This window comes from Varanus komodoensis, unplaced genomic scaffold (genome assembly GCF_004798865.1).
Source record: "Varanus komodoensis strain SLA01 unplaced genomic scaffold, ASM479886v1 scaffold15, whole genome shotgun sequence".
Lineage (NCBI taxonomy): Eukaryota > Metazoa > Chordata > Lepidosauria > Squamata > Varanidae > Varanus > Varanus komodoensis.
In genome coordinates, this window is record NW_025335440.1 from 22,480,309 (window position 1) to 22,504,414 (window position 24,106).

Here is a 24,106-nt window from a genome sequence, read left to right on the forward strand (position 1 = left end):
TTGCATGAAGCCCGTCTACCACATCCGATCGGAGCGGGGGGGAAGCGAAAAGCAAAGAAAAGAAGGCCGGGCTTAGACATCCACGTTTTCCCTCCACTTCTCTCGGCTTCCTCTCAAGGCTCCGGCCAGCCTTCTTCGGAAGATGTCCGGGCTAAACAGCAAGGCGAGCGCAGCGGAGGCACCGGCACGCAGCGGCCGAGGGGTCGTGGTAAATCATGCAAAATTCCCCCTTCTGTCCCATAGTCAGCAGCTCTTGTCGGGGCGCTTCAAAGCCCTGCTCCTTTCCCAACGCCTTGTGGAGCTGAGGCATTCCGCCCAGCTCCGCTGAGTTCACCGAGCCTCTTCCTCCGTGTATCTAAATAACGCTCCCCCCCCCCCCGCTTTTATTAGTAGTTCAGGGCACAATCCTGTACAGGCTTGCACAGGAGAAAAAGTTCTTCAACTCCTGGCAGCTGTACCTAGCTGTGCGTAGCTGAGTGAGCTAAGCTGGGAGTTACAGGGCTTCTTCCCCCACCCTGCCCAATCCTGCATAGGTTTGCGCCCTTAGACTACGAAGCTGCCCCCCCCCCTTCTTTTGGGGATTGTTACAGCAACAGAAAAAGCATCAAAAGTTTGCCCGGGATGGAAACAGGTTAGGCTGCAATTCTATGTGTATTTACCCGGGAGCTTACTTCTGAGTCGACATACCTCGAGTTGTTCTGTTAAGGTGCAATCTTGTGCTTATTTAGACAGGGAAAAAATGCGTACAAACTCATGGAGCTCAAGGAAGTGTTAAGATACAGCGATTTTATGCCTCCCCCCCCCCTTGGGAGTGAGTTCCATTGCGCTGTCTGGTGCTTACTTTTGAGCAAGCATGCACAGATTCTCAGTTGTATGAGCATGTATTTCTCTGAAGTGGGATAGTGTGATGCACCCTTGGATGTCTTGGAATGCACCCTTAATGGAGGTCAGTTGCCCCTTTACAATATATATATATTCTCTGTCTGTCTCCCCTGGTCACCTTGCTCTCTCTGGATAGGGGCTTAGTAGGGATTCCAATACATGTATTCCAATAGTGCTTTCATCCACTGTTTTATTCCAGGAGTGTTTTCCCAACCCTGGGAATTACCTTGGGTCTCATCTCCTTTTAGGCTTCCTCCCTCCCCTCAGTCTCATGTAGATAGGGGCTTTCCACTAGCAGCAGCATTTATTTTATTTCTATACTGCCCAGTAGCCAAAGCTCTCAAGGTGATGTATGACGATTCATAAAATGTAATAAAATACAGTATAAAATATAAATAACAGTAAAAACACCATAAAAACCTCACTACAGAGATTTAAAAGGGAATTTTACACAACCAAGAAAGGTTACTACAACTCAGCCTGTAAAACCAGGTGACTCCATCCACCATTCCCCATGTGCTGCAAAATGCTTTAACACAGAGGGCAGTCTTAACTAGCACCTGCATGATAGAGGGAATACCTGGAACTGGACGGTTGCCACAAAGAAGGAAACCCTCCTCTTCTTTGTTGCCACCAAGCAAGCTTCCCTTGCAGGTGGCAGCTGCAAGAAAGTCCAAGAGGTTGGGCGTAGTGTCTGGGTGCGTAGCAGTTGGGAGAAGCATTCTGTCCAGGTCTGTAGTCCCAAGCCATGTAGGGTTGTGTAGGTTAAGAGCAGCAGAAGCATATAAAGCATCAATATAAGTGGACCAAAACAGGTGCTATTTGTTCAGACCTTCTTGTCCCAGTTATTAACCTGGGTGCCATATTTTGCATAAGCTGAAGTTTCTGAACAGTTTTCAAGGGCAGCCTCCCATGAAGTACAGTGTAGTAGTCTAGCTTATTGATTACTAGACAAGGGCATAGCTCAGTCAGCAGCCAGAGCTGGTAGACCACACTCTGTGCCCCTGAGACCATTTGAGCCTCAAGCAATACGGATGGCTTTGGGAGGATCCCACACTGTGAAACTGTTCTTTCAAGAGGAATGTACCCACATCCAGAACAGGCTGAGCACTTTCCATCCTTACTATCCATACTTAGATAGAAATCTGATAGATTTTGCTCCTCCTTGCTGCACTGAATCTCCATGCTTTGCAAAAGTTGCACATTTCACAATTTTGGCCTCTCTCACCATTGATATGGTGGCAATGTTGCAACTGTGGCTTTGCTAATCTATTAACTAATTCAGGGCACATTCCTATGCATAGACAGGCAGAACAAAGACTCACCTTAAAGCCTTAAAATACTTAACAGTGTATTCTTTTTAATTGAAGAACTTTTATAGCTGGCTGAAAAGTTTTGTAATATCTAATTATTTCATTGCCAGTGCTGTGCATGTTTACTTGTGAGTAAGCCCTACTGATCAGATGGGACTTGCTTCTGAGTGAACAGTTGTAATTTTGCTCTCCAAGCATTGCATGCTTAGTAATGGAAGTTGCTGGTGACAAGCACAACTCTAAATCTAAAAGCTTCATACGAGAAATACCACCTGGTTGAGCCACAGGATGCATCTCTCCAGTGGTGATGGCTTTAAAAGTAGATTAGACAAATAGCTAATGCCTGCCAGTGAGGACAAATAGATGCTTCCTCAGAATTGGAGGCACCACACTTATGAATACAAGTTGCTGGGGAACAGCAGTTGGAGAAGGTTATGTCCCCTTTGTCCTCCTTATGGCTTCCCAGAGGCAGCCAGTGGACCATTGTGGGAACAGAATTGCTAGGTTAGATAGGCCTTCATTCTGATCCTGCCGTGCTCTTCTTATTTATTTGCTATATTTATATGCTGCCTTATAGCCCAAAGGACTCTCTGGGCAGCTTGCAATAAAAACATGAGCTAAAACAATAAAATGAACAGTACAAGAACAAAATCCATTAAAATACAAATTCTGATATTCATAGCAAAAGATCAAAAGATCACAGCAAGCAAGCAGCAATATATCTATGTTAAAAACCAAACTGGCCACTAAAAGCACATGCTAAATAAAAGTCTTTACCTGGTGTCAGAAGGCAAGAAGCCATTGTGCCGGGCTGCCTCTTTAGAGAAGGCGCTCCATAAGTGGGGTGCAGCCATGGAGAAGGCCTTTCTCCTGATTTATTTATTTACATATATTTATAGGCTGCCTATAATTGCCAAGGCCTTCCTAGATGGCTTACAATGCAAAACATACTAACAGAGTAAAAATTAGAGTAATTAGAGGGTGGCTCTTGGAGAAAGACCTCTGTTGAAGTTCTAAATGGTTTGGTAGGGGTATATGGAAGCAGGCATTCCCTCATATTTCCGGACCCCAAGCCATTTAGGTTGAAATTTTTTTTTTTAGGTTGAAATTTTTTATTTAAATAAAAACGTACTACAAAGGGCTTCGTGTGTTAATGTCAACATTTTGAATTGGGCCTGGACTACAGCAGGCAGCCAGTGCAGCACGATGTGTTAACTTCCTTCTTAACTTCCTTCTTTCTCAAAAGAGCTGCCTGTAGACTCCCTTCTCTGCCTCTCTTGAAGTGGCATGACCCTGTGTGATTGTTTGAAGTGCAAAGAAAGAGAACTTCTGGTTTTTTCATATTATATGTACAGGACTTTTCAGGATACTTCTTAAACTGCTTCCAATCCCAGGCCTTCTGTGGCCAAATAGGATATCAACTAAAAAATAAGAGATTTATTATTTATTTATTTATTTATTTGGAACACTTATATGCCACCCCATTCACAAAAGCCTCGGGGCGGCTTCCAATACAAATAAATAACTATACGAATACATAAAAATCAGAGACATCCCAGCATAAATATAAAATCAATCAATAAATTCAACAATTAAAATAACGTTTAAATAAAAAGGTCTTAGCCTGGCCCCGAAACGACAGCGCTAGGCGGACCTCTCTGGGGAGCGCATTCCATAAGTGGGGCACCACCGCAGAGAAGGCCCTCCTCCGGGTACTCACCCCCCTTAATATCTTACACGGAGGGTTCCCGGAGAAGGGCCTCTGCCACCTATCTCAAGGGGCAGGAGGGCAGATATGGACGCAAGCACTCCTTTAGATAACCAGGTCCCAAGCTGTTAAGGGCTTTATAGGTGATAACCAGCACTTTGAATTGGGCCTGGACTTCAATGGGGAGCCAGTGAAGCTGACGGAGAACAATGCCCAGTCCCCGTCAGCAACCTGGCAGCAATATTTTGCACCAACTGAAGTATGCGGACCGTCTTCAAGGGCAGCCCCACGTACAACGCGTTACAGAAGTCCAGTCGGGAAGTTACCAATGCATGTGTCACTGTTGCCAGACAATCGATTTGTATTGTAAAGGGGAAGAACTACGTGGAGAGCAAGGACCAAGGTCCAAAGCCCTTGTCAAGAGGTAACCTCTTGCTGGATCTCAGCACACTTACCAGCTTCTAACAAACTGCCTAGGATTGCACTCTTTCAGTTCAATTTCTGACATTTTCACCCCATTTCTCAGTGCTGCTCCATGAATTGTCTTTAGGGGAGTATCACAAAAACACTTATGGTCAGTGGGATGATGGAAAGTGTATTCCAACATATCTCGAGGGCAGCAGGTTGGAGAAGCCTGATTTAACTACATTTCCAGAGGCAGGGCATTTTCACAGCATTGGACAACCCAGGGACATAAAAGATAGCTTTTAGACAGCAGAAATGGTAAGGCAGGGTGTCATTCCTTGTTTGCACCCTCAGCCAGACCAAGCTGTAAGACATTTTTCCTCGTGCTCCCATATGTGGAAACAAGTTACTGCTTCTGTAGTCTGAGTCACTGTTGAGTGGACCTGTATAATAGGTCAGCTTTCTTCAACCTGATGTTCTCCAAATTTTGTTGGACTACAAATCTAGGCACCCCTCAGCCACCATAAATGCTGGGAGATGTAGTTAAGCCCATCTGGAAGTCACAAGTTTGGAGAATGCTAGAGCAGATATGCATGCCAGCAGCACAAATGTTTGTTATTGCTGTTTTTTTTTTTTTTAAATCATTACTGACCTTTCTTGATTACATTGACATAATTACTCAGGCATGCAAATACAACCACAAATTACACTGTTATCGTGCACTATTTTCCCTCCTCCTCCTCCTGTTTGCTTTTGAATATATCAAAGAGCAGGCCATTAAAACTTCCTTGAGAATTTGCAACCCACATAAAGTGAAATCTGAAGTGGCACCCATGCCCCATTTCTCATGGCATTTCCCCGTGTTTACAGTGTTGCTGTGCTAAAAGCATTAAGGGAAATGTTCATTCGGCCTGTCACTTGCAGAGAATCTTTGCCTGATATAGTGCCTCAGAACTAGGTTTAGTTCTAGCAATGCCAATCTTTAACGTTTCAGTATTTTTCAGGAATAGCATTATTATTTTTTATTATTAAGTTGCTTTTATATCAAGCCACCTTCCTATTTGAAGGAGCCCAGGGTGACTTACATAACCTTCCTCCTCCCCATTTTTCCCTCACAGCAACCCTGTGAGGTGGGTTCCTCTGAGAGTCAGAAACTGGTTCATAGTCACCCAGTGAGGGTCATGCTGAGCGTGGACTAGAACCGGATATCTTGACTCTCATCCCAACACTATACCTAACTAGGCCTTCAACCAGTATTTAAAATGTAAATCTGGATAAAGTACAGAATATTATCTGTGGTTCCTACTTGAGGGAAATTCTAGAAAATTCTTCAAGATTAATGGGTTGTATCCAGATTTAGTCATACTTACGCCTAGTTTTAACCCATTGTTTTATCATTTAGACCAGCCTTCCCCAGCCTTGCGCCTTTCAGACATGTTTGGACTGCAGCACCCAGATTTCCCAATCAAGGCCTTGGCAGTTATAGGTGGCCTATAAATACATGTATTAATTAATTAATGCTGGGAGTTGTGGTCCAAATGCCTCTGATGGCCACCAGTTTGAGGAATGCTGATTTAGACATACCAGCATTATCAGCCAAGTCTCTTGCCAAAGTTGCAACATCTTCTGCAGAATTCTTCTACTCAGAAAACTACTTGTGTGGTTACTTCTGGGGGTTCAGTCCTGCATTTATTTATTTAATTCTATTTCATACTTTTAAATGGAGAATTAAGTACAATTGAATATGTAGTTCCATGTAAATTTCTGTCCCGGTTGGTGCATCATGGGGCTGCTTGTATGCTGCAGTCCCTTGTGGTAATGCTAGCCTTGGTTTTGACTTGCTTTCTCTGAGACAACAGTGAACAATGGAAGACTGTCCTATCTAGGCTTCTGTGAACTGTTTTCCACAGTCATGCAATTACAGACAAAGTGGCATTCTAACCTTGAACTTTTGCCCGGATGGACTGTGAAATGATCCCTTCCAGCATCCTCTCATGAAAGCTGTCCAAGGGAAACTTGGCCAAGGCTGTAGATGTTCTCACACTAGTTTAGAACAGAGCACATACTAAAGTTTGAAGCCTTGAAGCAGAATTCTGTGTTATTATTTAACTAAAAAGCCCAGGAATCTTCATGTGATCTCCCAATTCACCCACTGCCTTCTGCCTTGGGTGGTGTGTGTGAGATTGAGCCAAATGCAGCCTAGGAAAATCCTATAGCAAAACAGATCATCGATACAGGCCAAATTCGGGGATTTGTGAGGACTTGAAACAGAGAGGGATTTGCATGCTGATTTCTTTCTGTTTGTCTTCTTGGATTTGTTTTTGGCTCACCTCTGTAAATCATTTCCCAGTCACCAGGCTGCATGATAAAACTGGGGTAGGAAGCCTCAAGCTCAGGGCCACAGCTGGTCCTCCTGGGGTTGTGGTCCAGCCTTCCAGTGCCTTTATCATGCCCTTTCCCCTTAACCATCAATCATTTGGTGGTTTCCCAGCTTTTGTGCAGCTGTTTTCTCATTCTGAAAGGTTGAAATGCCTCTCCTGAGACTGACTTATTGGCAGTAAAAGCTTTAAGCTACACCATGCTGCGGGGTTTTTGTACTTTTGGCCTCACCTTTTGCCTTGGCCTTTCCTCCAAACCCACCCTCCATGAAAGCCTTCAGCTGTAAGAGATTTCACACCCATGTACTGGAGAATCCAGTCATAATCAAATGCCTGAATTTCTATGTCTCTGCTTCCACTAAGCACCTGCTAGGGTTTGTGGTTAAACACAGCTAATGCAGTAATAAGTGATGTGGCATACATTTAGGACAACTAAAATCAAGATTCAGATGGAATTTTATCTATTTTACAGATTTCAGATGATTGGCCAGGATATAGTTTGGATCTGTTTTCATACCCACAGCATTACTATGGAGATCTTGACTATGTGCTCATACCACATGGCATCATTGTTGACAGGTGAGGACTTGTGAGCATGACATGCTCAAGAGCTAACTGTTCAGTTCTTCCAGTGTGGGAACTATTCATTCATTTGACAGCAAAGATTAAATGATCTGCTCATTAAATAATGCTACCCCTACTTAAACTCTGCTGCTTACTGTAGTTATGGCATGTCAAGTCAGACAGACTTCCAAATAATTGTATTTAGGATGGGGAAACCCATCTGCTATAGTGGTAGCCATTTCACATTTAAAGACCTGTGTCGGGGGTGGGGGGTGGGGGGGAATAATTTCCTTGTATTGAATGGATGACTACTGACATTCACTTCAGTTTCTTTTTTGCATTTTCTTTACTGAACAAGTATGGATTTTATTTATTTTTATTTATTTATTAGAACATTTCTGTGCCGCCCCTTGCAATTCTGTTGTGACTTAAGTTAATTAGAAATGCACAATCATCCTTTCAGTGGGACTTGGTAATCATTTTGGTTAAAATGAATGTGTCTATGCCGCAACTCAGATAGAATGCCAGTGCATGGTTTGCACGGAACCCAAAGCATAGCTTGAACATCCAAATGCGCAACAAAAAAACATTGTTTAGAGCTGCTTGTCCAGTTTCATTTTCTGCCCTCTTGAGAGGTTCCTGCATTCACTGCTGTTTCCATGGTGCAGTAATCCCTGGAAGCAGAGGAGTGACTGTATCTCTGGTCTGTCAATGGAGTCATCACCCTAACCTTAGTTAGCATCATCATCTTCCAGTTGGATGATTCTACCTCTGATAAGGACCTGGAGCTCTGAGTAATGTACCAAGCCCAAGTTTTCAGTACCAGCATTGCCGGAGGAGCCTGGACCCTCAAGGAAGACTGTGAAGGGCGCGCGCGCGCGCGCGCACACACACACACACAGAGGGTTCAATGAGCTTCACTTCAGAGGCTTGGGATGAGCCCAGCTGTACCTTGACTGGGATTCTGGCAGCCTTTTTCCATTTCAGACAGAGAGCGGCTGGAACAGCATCTTACTACCAGTTCTGGTGCCTTAAGCTCTTGTTTTCTTGACCTTGTTCCATGACTGAACCTTGGTGCAACTGACCTTTGGAATGCTGGACTCCACTCCCTGGGTTGTATGATTGACTGCTTATGTACTTGGATCTTGGCTATGCCTCAGACCTTTCTCTTGAAGGTTTCCTTCTTGTGGAGCCTTTTACCATTGCCTGTTTATTGACTATTCCTCTCTTGAACTGTCCTCTTGCTGGATCCCTACCTCTGTGCTTGACCTTTTGCTTGTTTGCTGGCTTGCCATTGGGTTTGCCCCTTAATATGTCTTAAAAAGAGCCTGACAACAGCAATGATAGACAAGCATACATTGTGGCTTGGAAATCCATGTAAAATCAGGATTTCTGATACTGATCTGTGTTCAGGCATCACAACAATTATATGTTTATAATATGAATTCAATTATGAATTATATGTTTTTAACTGTGCTGTGACATGATGACTGAATGGAGCTGAACTTTCCAGAACTGAAAACTTAAATGTTCCGAGTTGTGGAGCCACTTCCAGGTAATTTGCCAAGCAAGAGGCAGCATGGTCTTGTGGTGGAAGTGTTGAGCTACGTCCAGCAAGACCCAAAGTTAAGATCCCAACACAATCATGAAGGTCACTCAGTGATGTTTGGCCAGTCACTGTCTCAGCCTCAAGAAGTTGTTGTGAGGACAAAACGTTGGGTAGGGGTCTTGAATCATATATGTCACCTTCAGCTCCTTATTGGAGAGGTGGGTTGTAAAACATAAATAAAAATGTTTACATCTGCCTGTTCTATTTGCATATTGCACTGCATCTGGGAATCTAGCGAGGCCTTGCCTTGCAATTTATTGCCTTGCAATAGCCCCGTGAGGTAGGCTAGTCATGGGCAAGGCTCCCTCAGTAGACCCTTTCTCTTGGTGAGGAGTTTCTTGCCCCCTTTGTTGTTGGATGATGCGGCCCTTCATCCTTGCCTTCTCACCTCTCGAACCACCTGCTTGCCTGAGAGCCTGGGGAGCAAGGACACTGTGGCAGAGCCTGCCCCTCCTGCCTCCAGCACCATGACCTGGGCCAGCGTGGGAGGCAGGTGAACAAGCAGGTTGGTGTGGTGACCAGGACTGCAGTCTGGGGACTCTTGTCATTGGGCCTCTCCTGAGTCGTGGGCCCTGTCAGGTGCCTGAGCACTCCTGCCTTTGATGCGGACCTCTCAGAAAAGGAGCCTCACTCTGAAAGAGGAGACTTAAATTCTTCTGAATTAGTTAAACCACTTACACAGTGAGAAAATGGGGAAGAGCCAGCTCTTCTTGGTGTTGCACTCCATCAGAAGAAGCAGGCACATAATTCAGGGGGTACTTCTTGGTCACATATGGCCGCAGGGCTACAGTGGCAAGGAGCACATTTTCCAACTTTTTCCAGTTATGACCATTCATGGGCAAGGATAGCCTTTCCATTGTAAAACGTGCCCTGGTAAACTTGCAGTTAACCTTTTGTAAGGCACTGTAGGTGCAGCTGCCCTTGAAGGCAGTTCAAAGATTGCTGCTTGCACAAAGGCAGCTATGAGTGTGTTAGCTGGTTTAGGACCCATCTAACCTTGGTTCTGAAAAAATGCACCAGCTTTCTGGCTGCCACTGAGTCCCATTCATGGTGCGCTTTTTGATGTATAAAGCCTTAAGGGATCTGCCTGTCTAAAGAAACATTTCTCCTCATATCATCCTGCCCGTAAAAAGATCTGTAGGGAAGGTTCTTTTGGTTATAGCATCAGGAAATAAATTCTGGAATTCTGAAGCTGGCAACAAGAGCTTCTCAGTGGTGGCCCCTTTGCTGTAGAATGCCCTTTCCCATAGAGGTTAGAAAGGTGGCAGCATTGACTTGGTTTCAGTGCCATATGATAGTTATTCTTTTCCACCCAGTCTTTTGCTTAACATGTGTATCACAGCAGAATAATTAAGAGGCAGTGCGTATTGAATGTAATACTGATTTGTCTATCATGGGTTTTATTGCATGTATTATGACTTTTTAATAACAATTTCTGCTAATTGCCAGTGGTGTGATGTAGCTAAAGCTTTTAAAAAATAATTGCAGTGCCTAGTAGTTGCTTCTTTTTGGGAGGAGCTTATTATATGGCTGTATTTTGTACTTGGTCTTTACCATTTGCTAATGTGGATGCTCTTTTAAATTACTACCTGTTTCATAGAAATTAATGAACAGTCAGTGCAAATGGATTCTTCATGCCCTCTTGACAGCTAAAAGACTATTACAGTGTTCGAACGACAGATGCGTACCTCTTTAATGCCATGGACTGTGGACTTTATCATATTTTCAGCATTAGAATGAGTGGCATAGAAATGCCACTTTCAAATGGATACTTATTTGGATAGTTAATCTGCTTTTATGAAGCCTCTGTATAATCAGTTCTAAGTTGTATAGCTATTTATTTCATATTTATTAATTGCTATGGATATACATAAATTTATATATGCATACTTTTAAAAATCTAAAGCAACACCCTTTAGTTTGTAGCACAGAAAATGCATTGAAAGAATCTAGGGCTTACCATGTATTTATGCTTAATTTTTGCTTTAGGATAGAACGTCTGGCCAAAGATATCATGCAAGACATTGGATACAATGACATTGTTGTTCTCTGTGTGCTGAAGGGTGGCTACAAATTCTGTGCAGACCTTGTGGAGCATATTAAGAACCTCAGTAGAAATTCGGAAAGGTTCATCTCCATGAAAGTTGACTTTGTTCGACTGAAAAGTTATTGTGTAAGTTATGATTTTTAATTTATTTTTTAGAACCCTCCTTGGTTAAATGTGTTTTGATTACACTATGTAAGGTTGGATATGTAGAGAGAAATCCAGTGGCCTTCTGAAATCAGAGGTTCTCATCTACCAAACTTGCCTGAGCAACTCCCAGCAGGTTTCCACTGCTGACAATGTGGGATGGAATGCTCTTTTCGTCAACCAGGGAACCCTTGAGCTGATCTAAATAGTCCCATGTGTGGAGGATGAGGGGCGTTTTGAACAGGAGCCTGACAGAATGGTGAATTGACATCCTCTCCCTCAACCGCAGCCTGCTCTTCTCACTCACCCTGCATCTCTGAGTTTGGTGTTCTAGAGGTGGCCACCAGAGAAAAGCCCATGGTGCTGGGTGAGGCAAGAATGGGATCTGAGATGCCCTCCAAGGATAGATGTTCTCCTAAGACCTTGGAAAACTTTCTGAACAATTGTACAGCCCCAGGGACAGGTCTCCATGACTAGAGGATTTCCTTTTTGGGTATTTAGAAGAAGAAAACAAATACTGTTAGAATCCAGTCTTCCAAGCCTTTGCTGTGAAGAAAGTGACAATATAATGCCCTGGCTTTTGTTAAGAGGACTTGGGAAAAGGAGATGCTCAGTGTAAGGGCCTGTTGATATTATTAGCATCATAAATTCTTCATCTCACATCATTTGGATCTCTGTTTCTCCCATTGAATCAGCATAACAAAAATGCAAGTGCAGAATTTATTTTGAGTTTATTGTGCAGTGCCAGAAAAAACTACAGTTCCTGGAATTGCTTGGGTCTGTTAGACCCGTTGAAAACCTACTTAAGAGTGTTATCCTGCATAAGCTAAGACAAGGAAAAAAGCCTGCCTGAGCATGCTCAGACTTTTGGACTTATTTTTAAATGTATATAGGATTGCAACCTTTGAACTTCTGTACTACAGACACACCTAAGGCTGAATGAACTGTTCACATGGCAAGTACAGTGCAGCTCATTCCATGAGCATAAAGGGGGCCCGTGGAGAATAGCTGAGATCTGAGACTTACTTTTCTCAAATAGCACCCCCCACCTCACCCCAAATGCCGTATGGGGCATTACTGTGGAAACTGAGTAGGCATGCAAAAGCAGTTTGCTATGCAGCCCATGGTTTGATAGCTGTTGAAAGAGAAAAATGTGAAAAATCCCAATGTGCTAGCAGAAGTCCCTGGAGCTGAACCCAAACAGTTCTCTGGGTTCTTGACACTGTTTGTAGTGACCTGTCATTTCTTTTATCATGAGTCCGTATCGCAGCAGGAACGGGGAGCTAAAGTGAAGACGAACCAAAGCGCTGCTTCCCGCAAGGGCTCTCCTGAGATGAGGCAGCAAGGACCCTTGTCAGTTTAGTGCTTGAACACCTTGCTGTTTTTAGCCCGCATCACAACTTGGATGCACACCTAGGACAATAACTTTGCACACACGGAGTGCTTGTGTTTGTTTTCTGTATGAATATGGGTATAGTGACATTTATGTGAACCAGAACTAATTCTCAGAGTCACCCAAATGTAAACATTCCTTGCATAGTTTTAATTTGGGCTCAGCGCACTACAAACCTTTTCACTTTCCTTACTATTTCCTCACACCATTCAGTTTTAATAATTTCTTCTCAGTTCTCCTTTTTATCTAACTCACTTTCCAATTCCAGAGAGTAGTTTTCCTCACACATTTTTCCTCCCTTCTAGCTTCCTTTTACTAACCATTTCCTGTTTCTCTCTTCCTTAAGGGAGTCCTGCTGTTTTCTGTTCACTTTGTGCAGCTGTGCGCTTTCCTCTCTCCAACTGTTTGCCTCCAAGAACCATGTTCAAGTCTTGTAAACACTGGTGGGATTCTGATGTGCTTTCTTGCTCCATGTTCAGCATTCATGGCGAAAAGGTTAGTTAATTATACACTGTATACATGGATTTAACCACTTGGAGCTCTATAAAATTAGTTCAACACACACACATTGGATCCAGATTTAGTTGTACTTAGAGCAGACCCATTGAAATGAATAGGGTTTTAAGTTAGGCTTGACTGCCAGATTCCAGTAATATAAGTGGGTCTGTTCTAATCATGATTGAATCAGGAACCAACCCTCCACTTTTCATACTACTCTGAAGAAGAGGCGGTTTTAGCAAGTCAGAAATTTGTTATTTACCAACACCATTAGTCCGACAGAAGGGCCATGTTCATGTGTAACATGGTCAAACATTCTGGCTCAGTCATCTATGATATGAATGAGCTGTGTGCTGGTGCATCCAGCTATTTGCTTCCATTTGGCTCTTCCCTTTTTCTCCTGAGTGGGTCAACAAGCCAAGAAGCAATTCTGCATGATGTCCAACCCTGGGATTATGGTTAAGTGCATTCAGGCAAGTAAGGACCAGGGTTTAACCAGGGTTTTTTCTTGACTTACAAATCCTGATTTGTTTGATAATGAGGATAATGAGTATAACCAGGATAATGAGGCATGGATCTTGGTCTGTTTTGAAGTGGGCAACCATAAATCTATTTAACACCTAATTGCAATTATGAATTAATTAACCCATTAATTGTCAAAATGAAACAAGAGCAACCACCTAACAAATTGTATCTTAACTCATGATTTTTTAACCCCTAAAAATCAAGAGGATCCAGATTCAAATGTTACATTAACAGCCTACAATGGGGCAATTGTAGATTGTCAGTTGAAAGCAGAAGTGTTGAGCATGCCAGAGGCAGTCCACCTGCTCACTTTCATTTGTTTTCAGCAACTTGTAGGTTAACCCACAATTGCTGTTACAAGCAAACTAGGTCATAGTTCCCCGATTTGGATGCAATGGAAAACAATGGCTTATATGTTTGTATTTCATTCCGTCATTTTAAGAATAGAGGAAAAAAGAGGTTATGTGTTCTTGGAGAGAGACTTTTGCATTCATCTGCTTACTAATCCATGATATGATTGACCAAACACATTGATTACATTTCTACACAATGCTAAGCCCATGATTTCTGTTCGCCATGGATGGTTGTGTTAGCCGTGCTTTGCTACTGTGCCAGCCAATTCAGCTGTGGATTGTTTGCTGCATTTCTGGTTTGCTTCTGTCACACTCGTTATGCCAAGCTTCAGGGTGATGGCATTTTCAGGCTGCCTCTGCTGGGTGGCACTGTTTCAAGATAGCTAGCAGGGTAAATTGAGCAAGGGATAAGCCATAGTTCAGGGTTCAGACTTCTTGACAAGCCATGGTTTAAACAAGCCAAACTTCATAAGCCAACTGCAAACCATGGCTTCTCTTAGGTGTGTAGCTGTTCAACAAAGCATAATTTATGTATGGGGATGTGTTTGGACATCAGATTTCAACAAGCTCCATCATAACTGGTGTTATGAGCCAAACAGGCCATAACACCATCTAAGGGCTGCATATTTACAAAGGGCACAGAAAATTAGAGAGCACCCCTTGTCTGAAGATGTTTTAATTCGTGTGCAACATTTGAAAGCCATTCATTGTGTATCTGCAGATGTTCAAAGTATTTCATATTGACTCTTATCCATAGGCTTCTGGAATATTTTTAACAATACTTGATTAATATCTGAGTCTCAGACTTGGAAATGGCATTTTTTCAGGTACTCTTATCAAGAAAGTAGCTCTTTATTCATCCTTGTATTTTAATAAAGCATCAAAAGAATGTTGTTTTGCTTATGTCCAAATCATGTGATGCAAAGTATAGAAGATTATGTGGTTTGAACTAGAGCTCTCTCTTAAGCCTCTGAAATTCATCAAAATTATTTATGGTATTCAGAACATAACTAATTAAAATATGTGACCCCACCCTGAATAACAAGCCAGGCGCACAATGGGCACATTGATACATTCTCACAAACAAATGCAGTGACATTGGATTTGCTTTTTCTGCATCCTGATGTTTGCCGTTCATATTCCCATCGTTTAATCTTGGTAGTGTTGTCACAAACAGAAGAATCTGTGCTTAAAAACACTGATCATGTACAATAATACTGGCCTTGTGTTTGCTGCAAAGCCTTTGAAGGTCTGGTATCCTCCAGAAGTAGTGCAGGTTTTGGTAAAATAAACATTGTTGACACATCATAATGTTAATGCTCTAACCAAAAACTTAATCTACAGCTGGGAAAGACCTTTATTGGGCAAATCGGCATTTCACAAAATGCTACCAACTTGTGTCACTAACCTAGAGAGCTGCAAGACAGATTAGCTCAAATCAATGTGTGGAATTCAGTCCTTTCTGGCTCTCTCATGTGGAGCTTCTCGAAGCCCCTTGTCTGTACTCTCTTTCTGCCAGTGGTGCACATTTCTTGTGCCCCTGGGCCCTGCCTGAACATCTGCCACCTCCAGCCCTTGGGCTCCACTTTCTCCCGGTCTGTGCCTTTCTTCTCCATCAGGAACTGCCCTATTGCTCAGCTTCTCATCCTGGTTCCTACCCCTTTGGTCCCTCTGCTTCTTAGGCTTTTTCCCACCTAGCATTCCCCTTATTTCAGAGTAAATTTTTAAGGCAGCCTCCCCTAAGTGAGTACACTCCAGATTTCTTTGCCTTCATCCCCATCATCCTCTGCCTGGGGATGGTGAGAGCTGTAGCCCATAGGGCACCAGACCAGGGAAGGCTAAACTAGGCTGACTCAGACTGCTAGGACTGGGGGAGTTAGTCTTGTTTTTTCTGTTTACCTCCAACATGCTGAGAAAATGGATTTTGTAGCTGTGAGTGAATAATTGCTTCCTTTGTGATCCATTGCGGCTTCCTGGTACAAGAGTGCTCCAAAGGGACACTTGATTACTACTGGATGTTCTATGGCTAATTTGTGAAAGTTGTAGTGTACATTTATAATAGGGCGAGTGTGTGCTGTCTGGGCCCAAGAACATTTCCCAGGCTAAATAATCACACTGAAAGGAGATTAGCAGCAATCCGGTATAAAGGCAGTTTATGGAAACTCACTTCCCATAATTCACTGTGAAAAAGGATGTGTAAGTGCTTGTTAGGCTTGCTGGTTTACTGTCTGCAGACATTATACATATCCCATTCTGCAGCTATCTATGCTCATAGATTGGAAATTAGAACTTGTGACCCTCCGGATGGAAACTGTCAAGTTATTTTCTGGCTTAGCAGTTAAAAGGCAATCTCTGTTCATTCAGTTGGTAAAGGCCTTTCCTTGGAAGAAGCTCAGGTTAAGTATTCTGTTCTCTCCGCTTTCATATCTGCAGTTGAATTGGTGATTTGTGTTGTCTTCATTCACAGTGTGTGGCTGTGGATTAATTACAAATTGGCGCCTGCCTGGTGGAATGAATTCCGTAACCCATGGAGCCAGTGTTTGCACTAATTTAAGATGAGTTTTTAAAAAGGGTGCGAGAAGTCCAGTTAGCACAGAATTTGGCCCAGTGCTACAAACTTTGGCAAGCAATGCTTGGCCAATAAATCTTTCGTTTTTAGTAGGAACTGCTTGAACTTCAGACGATAAGTCAAAGAGGGCCATTTTAACATATTGGGGAATTTTGAATTAAGCTTGCTTACCTAAGGCACTGATGGGGAACCTTTTAGAGACCGAGTGCCCAAACTGCAAGCCAAAACCCACAATTATTGCAAAGTGCCAACACTACAATAAAACCTGAAAAGTAAGGTTTCAGTCAAGAAAAAACAACTCTCAGCCAGTCTAAGCATATGGCAGCACACTGACTGGCCATGAGAAAGCTTGGACGAGTCGCAGCTAATGAGTCATGGCTTGTGACGTCAGTGCCTGGCACTGCAACTCCTTTCCGAGCATGCGCATGGACAGTGCGTTCTCTGCTATCCGATGATTGGCTGTTGGGCGATGCTAGGATGACATGCCTCAAGTGCTGACAGAGAGGGCTCTGTGTGCCCGCTGCAGCACACATGCCATCGGTTTACCACCACTGCCCTAACCCTATCCCGGTGCACTCCCCAACCCTAATGTAGGGGTAAAACGCCATGGAAAATACGGTGATTTTGAAAAAGCCTTCCCTGAGTAGCTTTTTCTGCACAGCTCATCATTTCTGCCCATTCTAAACACACTCCAACCATCAAAATCATGCCAGGTCACCTTGTTTTTCTAACCCTAATCCTACCCTGGTGCATTCCCCTAACCCAAGTTCCATTGAAAAGAGGGCTATTTTAAAAAGCCTTCTCTGAGCAGGTTTTTCTGCACAGCTCATCATTTCTGCCCATTCTAAACACATTCCAACCATCAAACTCATGCCAGGACACCTCGTTTTTCCAACCCTAACCCAGTGATGGTGAACCTTTTAGTGACCGAGTGCTTTAAATGCAACCAAAAACCTACTTCTTTTCGCAAAGTGCCAGCACTGCAACAAAAGCTGAAAACTGGGGTTTCAGTTTAGAAAAAACAACTCACAGCCTGTCCAAGCAGACAGTGCACTGACCGGCCATGTGAGTGGTTGAACGAGTCGTGGCTAATGAGCCACAGCTTGTGATGTCATCGCCTGTTGCCGCTGCTTGTTTACGTGCGTGCACATGTCCCCTATGAGTCCTGTTATCCAGTGCTCAGCTCCTGGGCAGCTTGGCTCGTGTCCCGCCAGAGAGGGCTCTGCGTGCCCGCTGTGGTACATGTGCCGTAGGTTTGCCACTCCTGGTCTAGGGAAGGCAGTGAAAAGGGATGGGTCCCCCTTTTGGTAGTCTTGTGCTCTAGAATTTCCTGGTGTGTAAAATCTCATTTATATATAAAGTTATATTTTTGAGACGGACCTTATCTTAGCAGTAGAGTACAGAATTCCACCCCAAGCTAGGGCTGGGAAGTGCTGTCTGAAGTATTTAACATTTTCCAGTCAGGGGAAACATTTCTACTAGCTGGACTAGTATTGGTCTGGCTCCATAAAAGGCATTTTTCTTTGTTTCTGCCTTTGCCCCACAATAGTACTAAAATAATGGTTGTTTAGTTCAGCATTGTCTTGGGCGATGATAGTGGTCATTCTTGGTATGGTTTAGAAGTGGGGCCTATGCCAGATTGAGCTGCATTTCTCTTCTTCTTGTTGTCCCAGCCATATTCACACATTGTGAAAATTGTCCCCTCTCTGGCTGCAGTTTCCTCTGAATGTACCTTTTAGAGTGAAGAGCATCTTTGGGGACAAATAGCTCTGGAGAGTGTTTAGAACAAAACTGGGCGTGTTCCTAACCAGCACTATTTTTAATTACTTATTTTGAGGAAATGTAAATAATGATTACTTACTTAGAGACTTAGTTCACATGCAGCAAAAGCTCAAAGTTGGCATTGAATCATAGGTTGTTGTTGAACTGTGGGTTGTCATGATGTGTGAAGCCTGGGCTGTGGCTTAATTATGGTTTTTTAACCATCAACGTTATTTTTAATGAATTTGTCTAGTCCCCCTTTAAAGCCATCCAGATTGGAAGCCATCAGAACACTTTTCTCTAATGAATCGCATAACTTAATTGTGTGCTGGCTGAAAATGTGCCTCCATTGTATCTCTCCTGAATATCTCACAGATCACCCTGGGTTCAAGAGATTTTATCACCTTGGGTTCATGAGAAAAGAAAATAACTCTCTATTTACTTTGTCCACACTGTGAGTTTGTATACCTCTATTATGCACCCTCTTTTTCTCCTAAGCTAAACAGACCGGAAGTTGTGACTTCTGTTCATCAGGCAGTTAGTCCAGCCCCTCGATTGTTTTGGAGAGGGGATGTCAGCAAGAGCGAAACAGGTAGTGGAAGGGAGAGAGAGGAAGCATGGTCCTCCCCACTCTGATCATGCTCATACTGGCTTTGGCTTATCCAGAGATTACTTCTTAGGGAGTGTGGCCCCCAACAGAAAAGGACTCCTCACCTGCTACAGAAGATGGTGTTAGAAGCCCAGGGTCGCTTACAGGGAGGGGGTGTCATTCAACTATGACAAACTCTCATATTGAGTATTCAGTTGAGATAAATATCTCACTTTGGTAACAAGAAGCAGAGAACAAGGCTGAGGGGCATTAAGAACAATTCTTTGATCTGGTAATTTTAAGGTTCTGAAAGCTGAAAGGATTGGACTTACTTTGAGGACCATAACTTGCATGAACAATTGTTTGTGTCCTACATTAGTCAATGCTTCACTTAACAGCAAGCTCGAACAAGGCCTCAGGGACACAGTAGGGGACAGACGATCAGAATGATGTAGGTATTAGGTGGCTCTTTAGATAGCCTAGGCCCAAAGTCTTTGGGACTCTTAAAGGTGGCAATTGGCACTTGGAGTTATGCTCAGAAAGAAGGCAGACCCCGAACAAATTAAATAACACCACAGTGGTATGAAGGCTCAGCCTGGAATCAGCTTTCCAAGTCAGCAGTAGTTTCCAAATTTCCATCAGAGAGGACATTGCACTATTATATTACCTCAGAACTTCATTCTGCTGCTCATTCACAGTCAGACCAGACTGCGTGTATTCTGTATTCTGTACATAGCTGGGCAGAGCATTCATCATCCTCAGAATCACAGCTTTTTATTTAAGGATATGGGACAGGTTGCCTAACCAGCCTTCCCCAGCCTGGTGCTCTCCAGATGTTTTGGACTTTGGCTCCAGTCAGCCCAGCCAGCATGGACACTGGTCAGGAACGCAGGGAACAGAAGTTCCAAAGAGCCGGAGGGAGCCAAGGTGGGTGCAGACTTTGTTAAAATGTACTCCTGCAAAGGCCTGCTTGGAGCTCTCATAGGAAGCTGCCTTCCACTGGGGGCAGACCATGGAAGTTATCATCAGCACCAATTGGCAGCCACCCTCCAGGGTTTCTGGCAGGGTTCTTTCCTAGTCCTCCCTGGAGATGGCAGGGACTGAACCTGAAATCTTTTGCATGTAAAGCAGCTGTTCTACTGCGGAGCGATGCCCCTCCCCAAGTCATGTCTCCCTAGAGTCGGATGGGCATCCTGTGGAATCCGGATGAGGAGAGATTGAGACTTCTGTCTTCATGCTTAGAGCGAAAAGAACAAAGACATGCTTAATTCATACCAAAGGAGCCCAGCTTTTCATGGCATTTAAATTCCCTTGGGGCAGAATTTTTATTTTATAATGCACACACATACACACGCACTCGCCCTTTCTGTATCCGGTAGTCATCCTGCATCCACCCCATTCGTAATCTAAAACCTGAGGGAAGTTTTGAATCGTATCAGTGTGCTAGCAGTGCCATAAATAATTATCTTATTTCCTTGTTCCTATACTAACAACGCAGCTTAGAGAGCATTTCCTTTCATTTAGCTCTGGAAAAGGGGCATCATTAATTGGAACAAGCCCAGGAGCTTTACAATTTCCCTGAGGAATTTGATGACATCCTCTGTTGGCATCTCTTAAGCCCTGTTACTTAAAATAGATCAGAGCGGGTGCCCCACCTTGTAAAGCAGAAACTAGAAAGCGCCTACTCTGTACATTCAAGAATGAGGCAATGATAGAGAAGAACCTTCGAGCATGGGACATCCAATTCCATCAGCATTCATGTGCCATGTCCGTAGATTTTTCTTGTGTGTAACAGCAGGGCTTGTTGTGAGCTGAGGTTCCTTCTTCAAGCAATCACCAGCCACAGACCATTTTTCTTTCAACTTTGCTTTATTGCTTCTGAAATCACCCAGCACAGATCTGTGAGTATGCACAGAGCAGTTAGTGTTTTACCTCCAGAAACTCTCCTTACGAACATGCCTGGGCCCCTGAGCCTTGAGAGGGCTCTCTGAAGGTGAGCACCCCTCCCCTCCGCACACTGCTCCTTCGATTGGGTCTCCCGTCTTTGCTGACACCGCACCATGGGGTCAAGCATGTGGTGGCGGTGGGGGACCTGGCCTGTGTCTGAGAATTCCTCATCCTCAGAGCTCCTCCCTCTGGCTGTACATCTTAACCATTCCCAGGAACTGTCTGGCTCAATGAAGCACCTGGCCTTGAGATAATCATCTCCTCCTCCTGCATCTCAGAATCTTGAGCTAAGCCATGCTTCCCAATCTCACTGAAATGTGCTTCACATTCCAATTCTGAATCATCATCCGGAATGTAGCCAGCAGTCTGTGGAAATGATCACACAAGCCCACCATCTCTCTTACTCTCTCCAGGGCTTGATTTTGATTAGGTTGGTAGGTCCTGCTGATGTTCAAAAACAGGAAAGGACTTGGAAATAGTGGTCAGAAGCCAGAGCTTCTCTTGTTTTCAGAATGCAAACAAAAGATTAGCCTTCCCAGCTTGGTGCCTCTCAGGTGTTTTGGACTACAACTTCCAGGATATTTTTCCATTGGCTGTGGCTGATAGGAGTTGGGAGCCCAATGTATTTGGAAACAGCCAGATGGGAGAAGGCTGCTATAAAATAAATGGTGTAACATGGTGACCTGCACCAGCAGGGGTTTGGACTCGATGGCCTTCATGGCCCCTTCCAACTCTACTATTCTATGATTCTATGAATTCCTGGAAAGTGGACATTTCCTAAGACATGTTTAAACTTCAAGGTACTCATATTAGCAGCTGGAATAGCAAGCACAAGCAGGAGGCACTGAGGGCTGGATTGCACCTAGAATAAGAAGTTAGATAACCAGAAGTGCAGAAATCATGAACCATTGTCAGTGTACACTGATGTTCCTGAGCAGAAACAGGCACAGATAGAAAGGAACTCTTATTTCGGCTGCTGTAACAAAAATATCTGAAACCTTTTGTCCTTGTCAGTCCATTTAGATCGATGTGTCCGCTGCCCACAGATGCTTCTCCAGGAAACCCGGTATCCACGTGCTTTTGGTGCCAAAACTCTGTAGAAGAACATTTAGGCTGCCCAGTGTCATAGGCTCACAGCAGAGGATGTTGGGCTAACGGGGGCTATTCTCCAATCCCCCCCCCCCATAAGGGTATATCAAAGGTCATTTTGTGCTAATCTCTTTGATATAGTGGGAGATCATAACCAATCTGGTTGACTGATACAAATAGGAGCATGTCATCTTGCATATCTTAACTGTGATCAAGTGAAAAATACGTTAAGAAATACAAAAATAGAAAATAGAGCTCCCTGCACAGTTCCTCTAGTCTAGACATATGTTTTTATTGGTAGAGAAATATCAGAAAGTTGTACTTTGCAGGGAGTTCAGATTTATCAGATGCTCATGGTTCACAGCACAGGGCTACTGAGCCATTCTAGCTGGCAGATAATCCTGCTCATCCTCTTTTTCATTCATGTAATTAAATTTGGAGGTTAAATCTTCCCTGCTTGCAGCTGAATGGCTTTCTGCGCGGTCTTTCTTCTGCCCCCACTCCAGTTCAAAACCCTCCCTGCTTGCATCTGAATGGCATTCAGCATGGTCTTTCTTCTGCCCCCACTCCAGCTCCAACTGCTCACATGGTGATGCCATGGGTGGAAGGTTAGTCTACAGCAGAGTGGAGAAATACAATGTAGTGCATTGTTTCTGTGTTCTGAAAGGGCTCATCCTTAGAAAACATCTCACTGTTGCAGTAACACTGTCCAATAGACTGCCATAGTGTAATTGCAAGCCATCTGCAATTGCCCTTAAACAAAACCAAAAATGGGAATCAGCCTGCACAAGATCAGCAAGATCTTCATTTTACAGCTGTGTCATATCTCTCCGTGTGTGTGTGTGTGTGTGTGTATTTATTTACCTATGTTTTATGTAATTTTTTCAATGTAATGAACATGGGCTAAGCATAGTCTGAAAAAACAAAAACAACTTGAGTTAGGATGCACACAGGGCAGAATTGCCAAATGTTCAGTCTGAGATGATTTTTTTTCTTACTGGGTTAGAAAACTTGTATGATGATCTGGAGTGTTTGATCAACAAACCACAAAAATGGGTACCATGCTGCATAGGATGTTTCAGGTTTTGCATAATCTTTAATAACTTCATATGATATGTAAGCCCGGATATTAATACATGAACCCAAAGCCTTGAAAACCCAACCCTGATGACCACATCCATTAACTTTTCTACTGATCTGCAATAGTTGATCTTGTTGCTGTTAAACAGTGTAAATTAAAGTCTTCATGCAGGTAGACTGTAAATCCTTTGAAAATATACCCAAAATTGCAAGTATTGGAGCCTTCATACTGTTTTCTTTCTATCTATCATACCACCTAGTACCTTACAGTCTCTGGACAGTGTACAATACACTGAAAACTTAAAACACTAAACACTAAAGTTGTGAATAAAACCAAGATAAAATCAGCAGCAAAGACTGGAAATGCTCCAGCGCATAAAACCCAAATTAAAAAAGTGGCGTATTTAGAAGCATGAGAAACTGATCTTAAAATACCTTGGAACATAGAAAGCTTTTCACCTGGTAATATAAAATATATTTATTTTTATTTATTTATTAAAACATTTTTATGCCGCCCCATTCGCCAAAGCCTCGGGGCGGCTTACAACAAAAAATTAAAATAACATTTTAAAATATATACAGTAAATATAGTTACCAGGGGAGCTTCTCTGGGGAAGGCACCGCACAACTAGGGTGCTACCCATGCTGGGCATCTGGAACAGGCCTCAAATTATGACCTTAGTGTCATGGTAGGTAAATATGGGAAGAGGTAACGTGATGTTGAGCCACTTAAAGTTTTCTTCTTGCTAGTGTTGGATTTTTAGGAGCAGGATGTGGGGTGGGCTCTGTACCTCTTCTGCACCCAGGGCTGTGTGTGACGTGTTTCATGGCTGTTTGTCAAAATAAACCAAAGTTGCAAGGAGCCCCCAGCTTCCATTGATCTGTGTGATTTAGTTAAGTGCATGGCTCATTTCAGAAAGTACAATGCAAAAGATCCAGGCTTGCCATTTTCCTTTAGGCCAACTTATACGCTGCCTAGAACAAAAATGTTTAAAAATCCTTTTAGGGAGAGAGGAAACTAGGTCTTGAGGCAATAGTAAAATCAACAACACAAACAAGATTGAAATGCACCATGACTGCTTTTGATTCTTCAATTAATTAAAGTGTCTAGGAATAGATAAGACCATCAAAATGTCACAAATCAGACAAAAGACTACGAAAATTTGTAGTTTCGTTAAAATAAGTATTCCACCAGGCATCCTGAGAGTGGCACTTTCATTGTTAGGCACTCAGCCTTCCAGTAAAAAATTCC

General features: G+C 43.3%; 1 protein-coding gene across 1 annotated transcript in view; it reads left to right on the top strand.

Moving 5' to 3' along the window:
* The window catches only part of PRTFDC1 (phosphoribosyl transferase domain containing 1), a 48,870-nt gene continuing 24,764 nt past the window's right edge, over positions 1 to 24,106 (top strand). Inside the window, exons 1-3 of the mRNA XM_044425251.1 lie at positions 1 to 208; positions 7,159 to 7,265; positions 10,849 to 11,032. Coding sequence (XP_044281186.1) covers positions 143 to 208; positions 7,159 to 7,265; positions 10,849 to 11,032 — 357 coding nt within the window. The 5' untranslated portion in view covers positions 1 to 142. The remainder of the gene's footprint in view (positions 209 to 7,158; positions 7,266 to 10,848; positions 11,033 to 24,106) is intronic.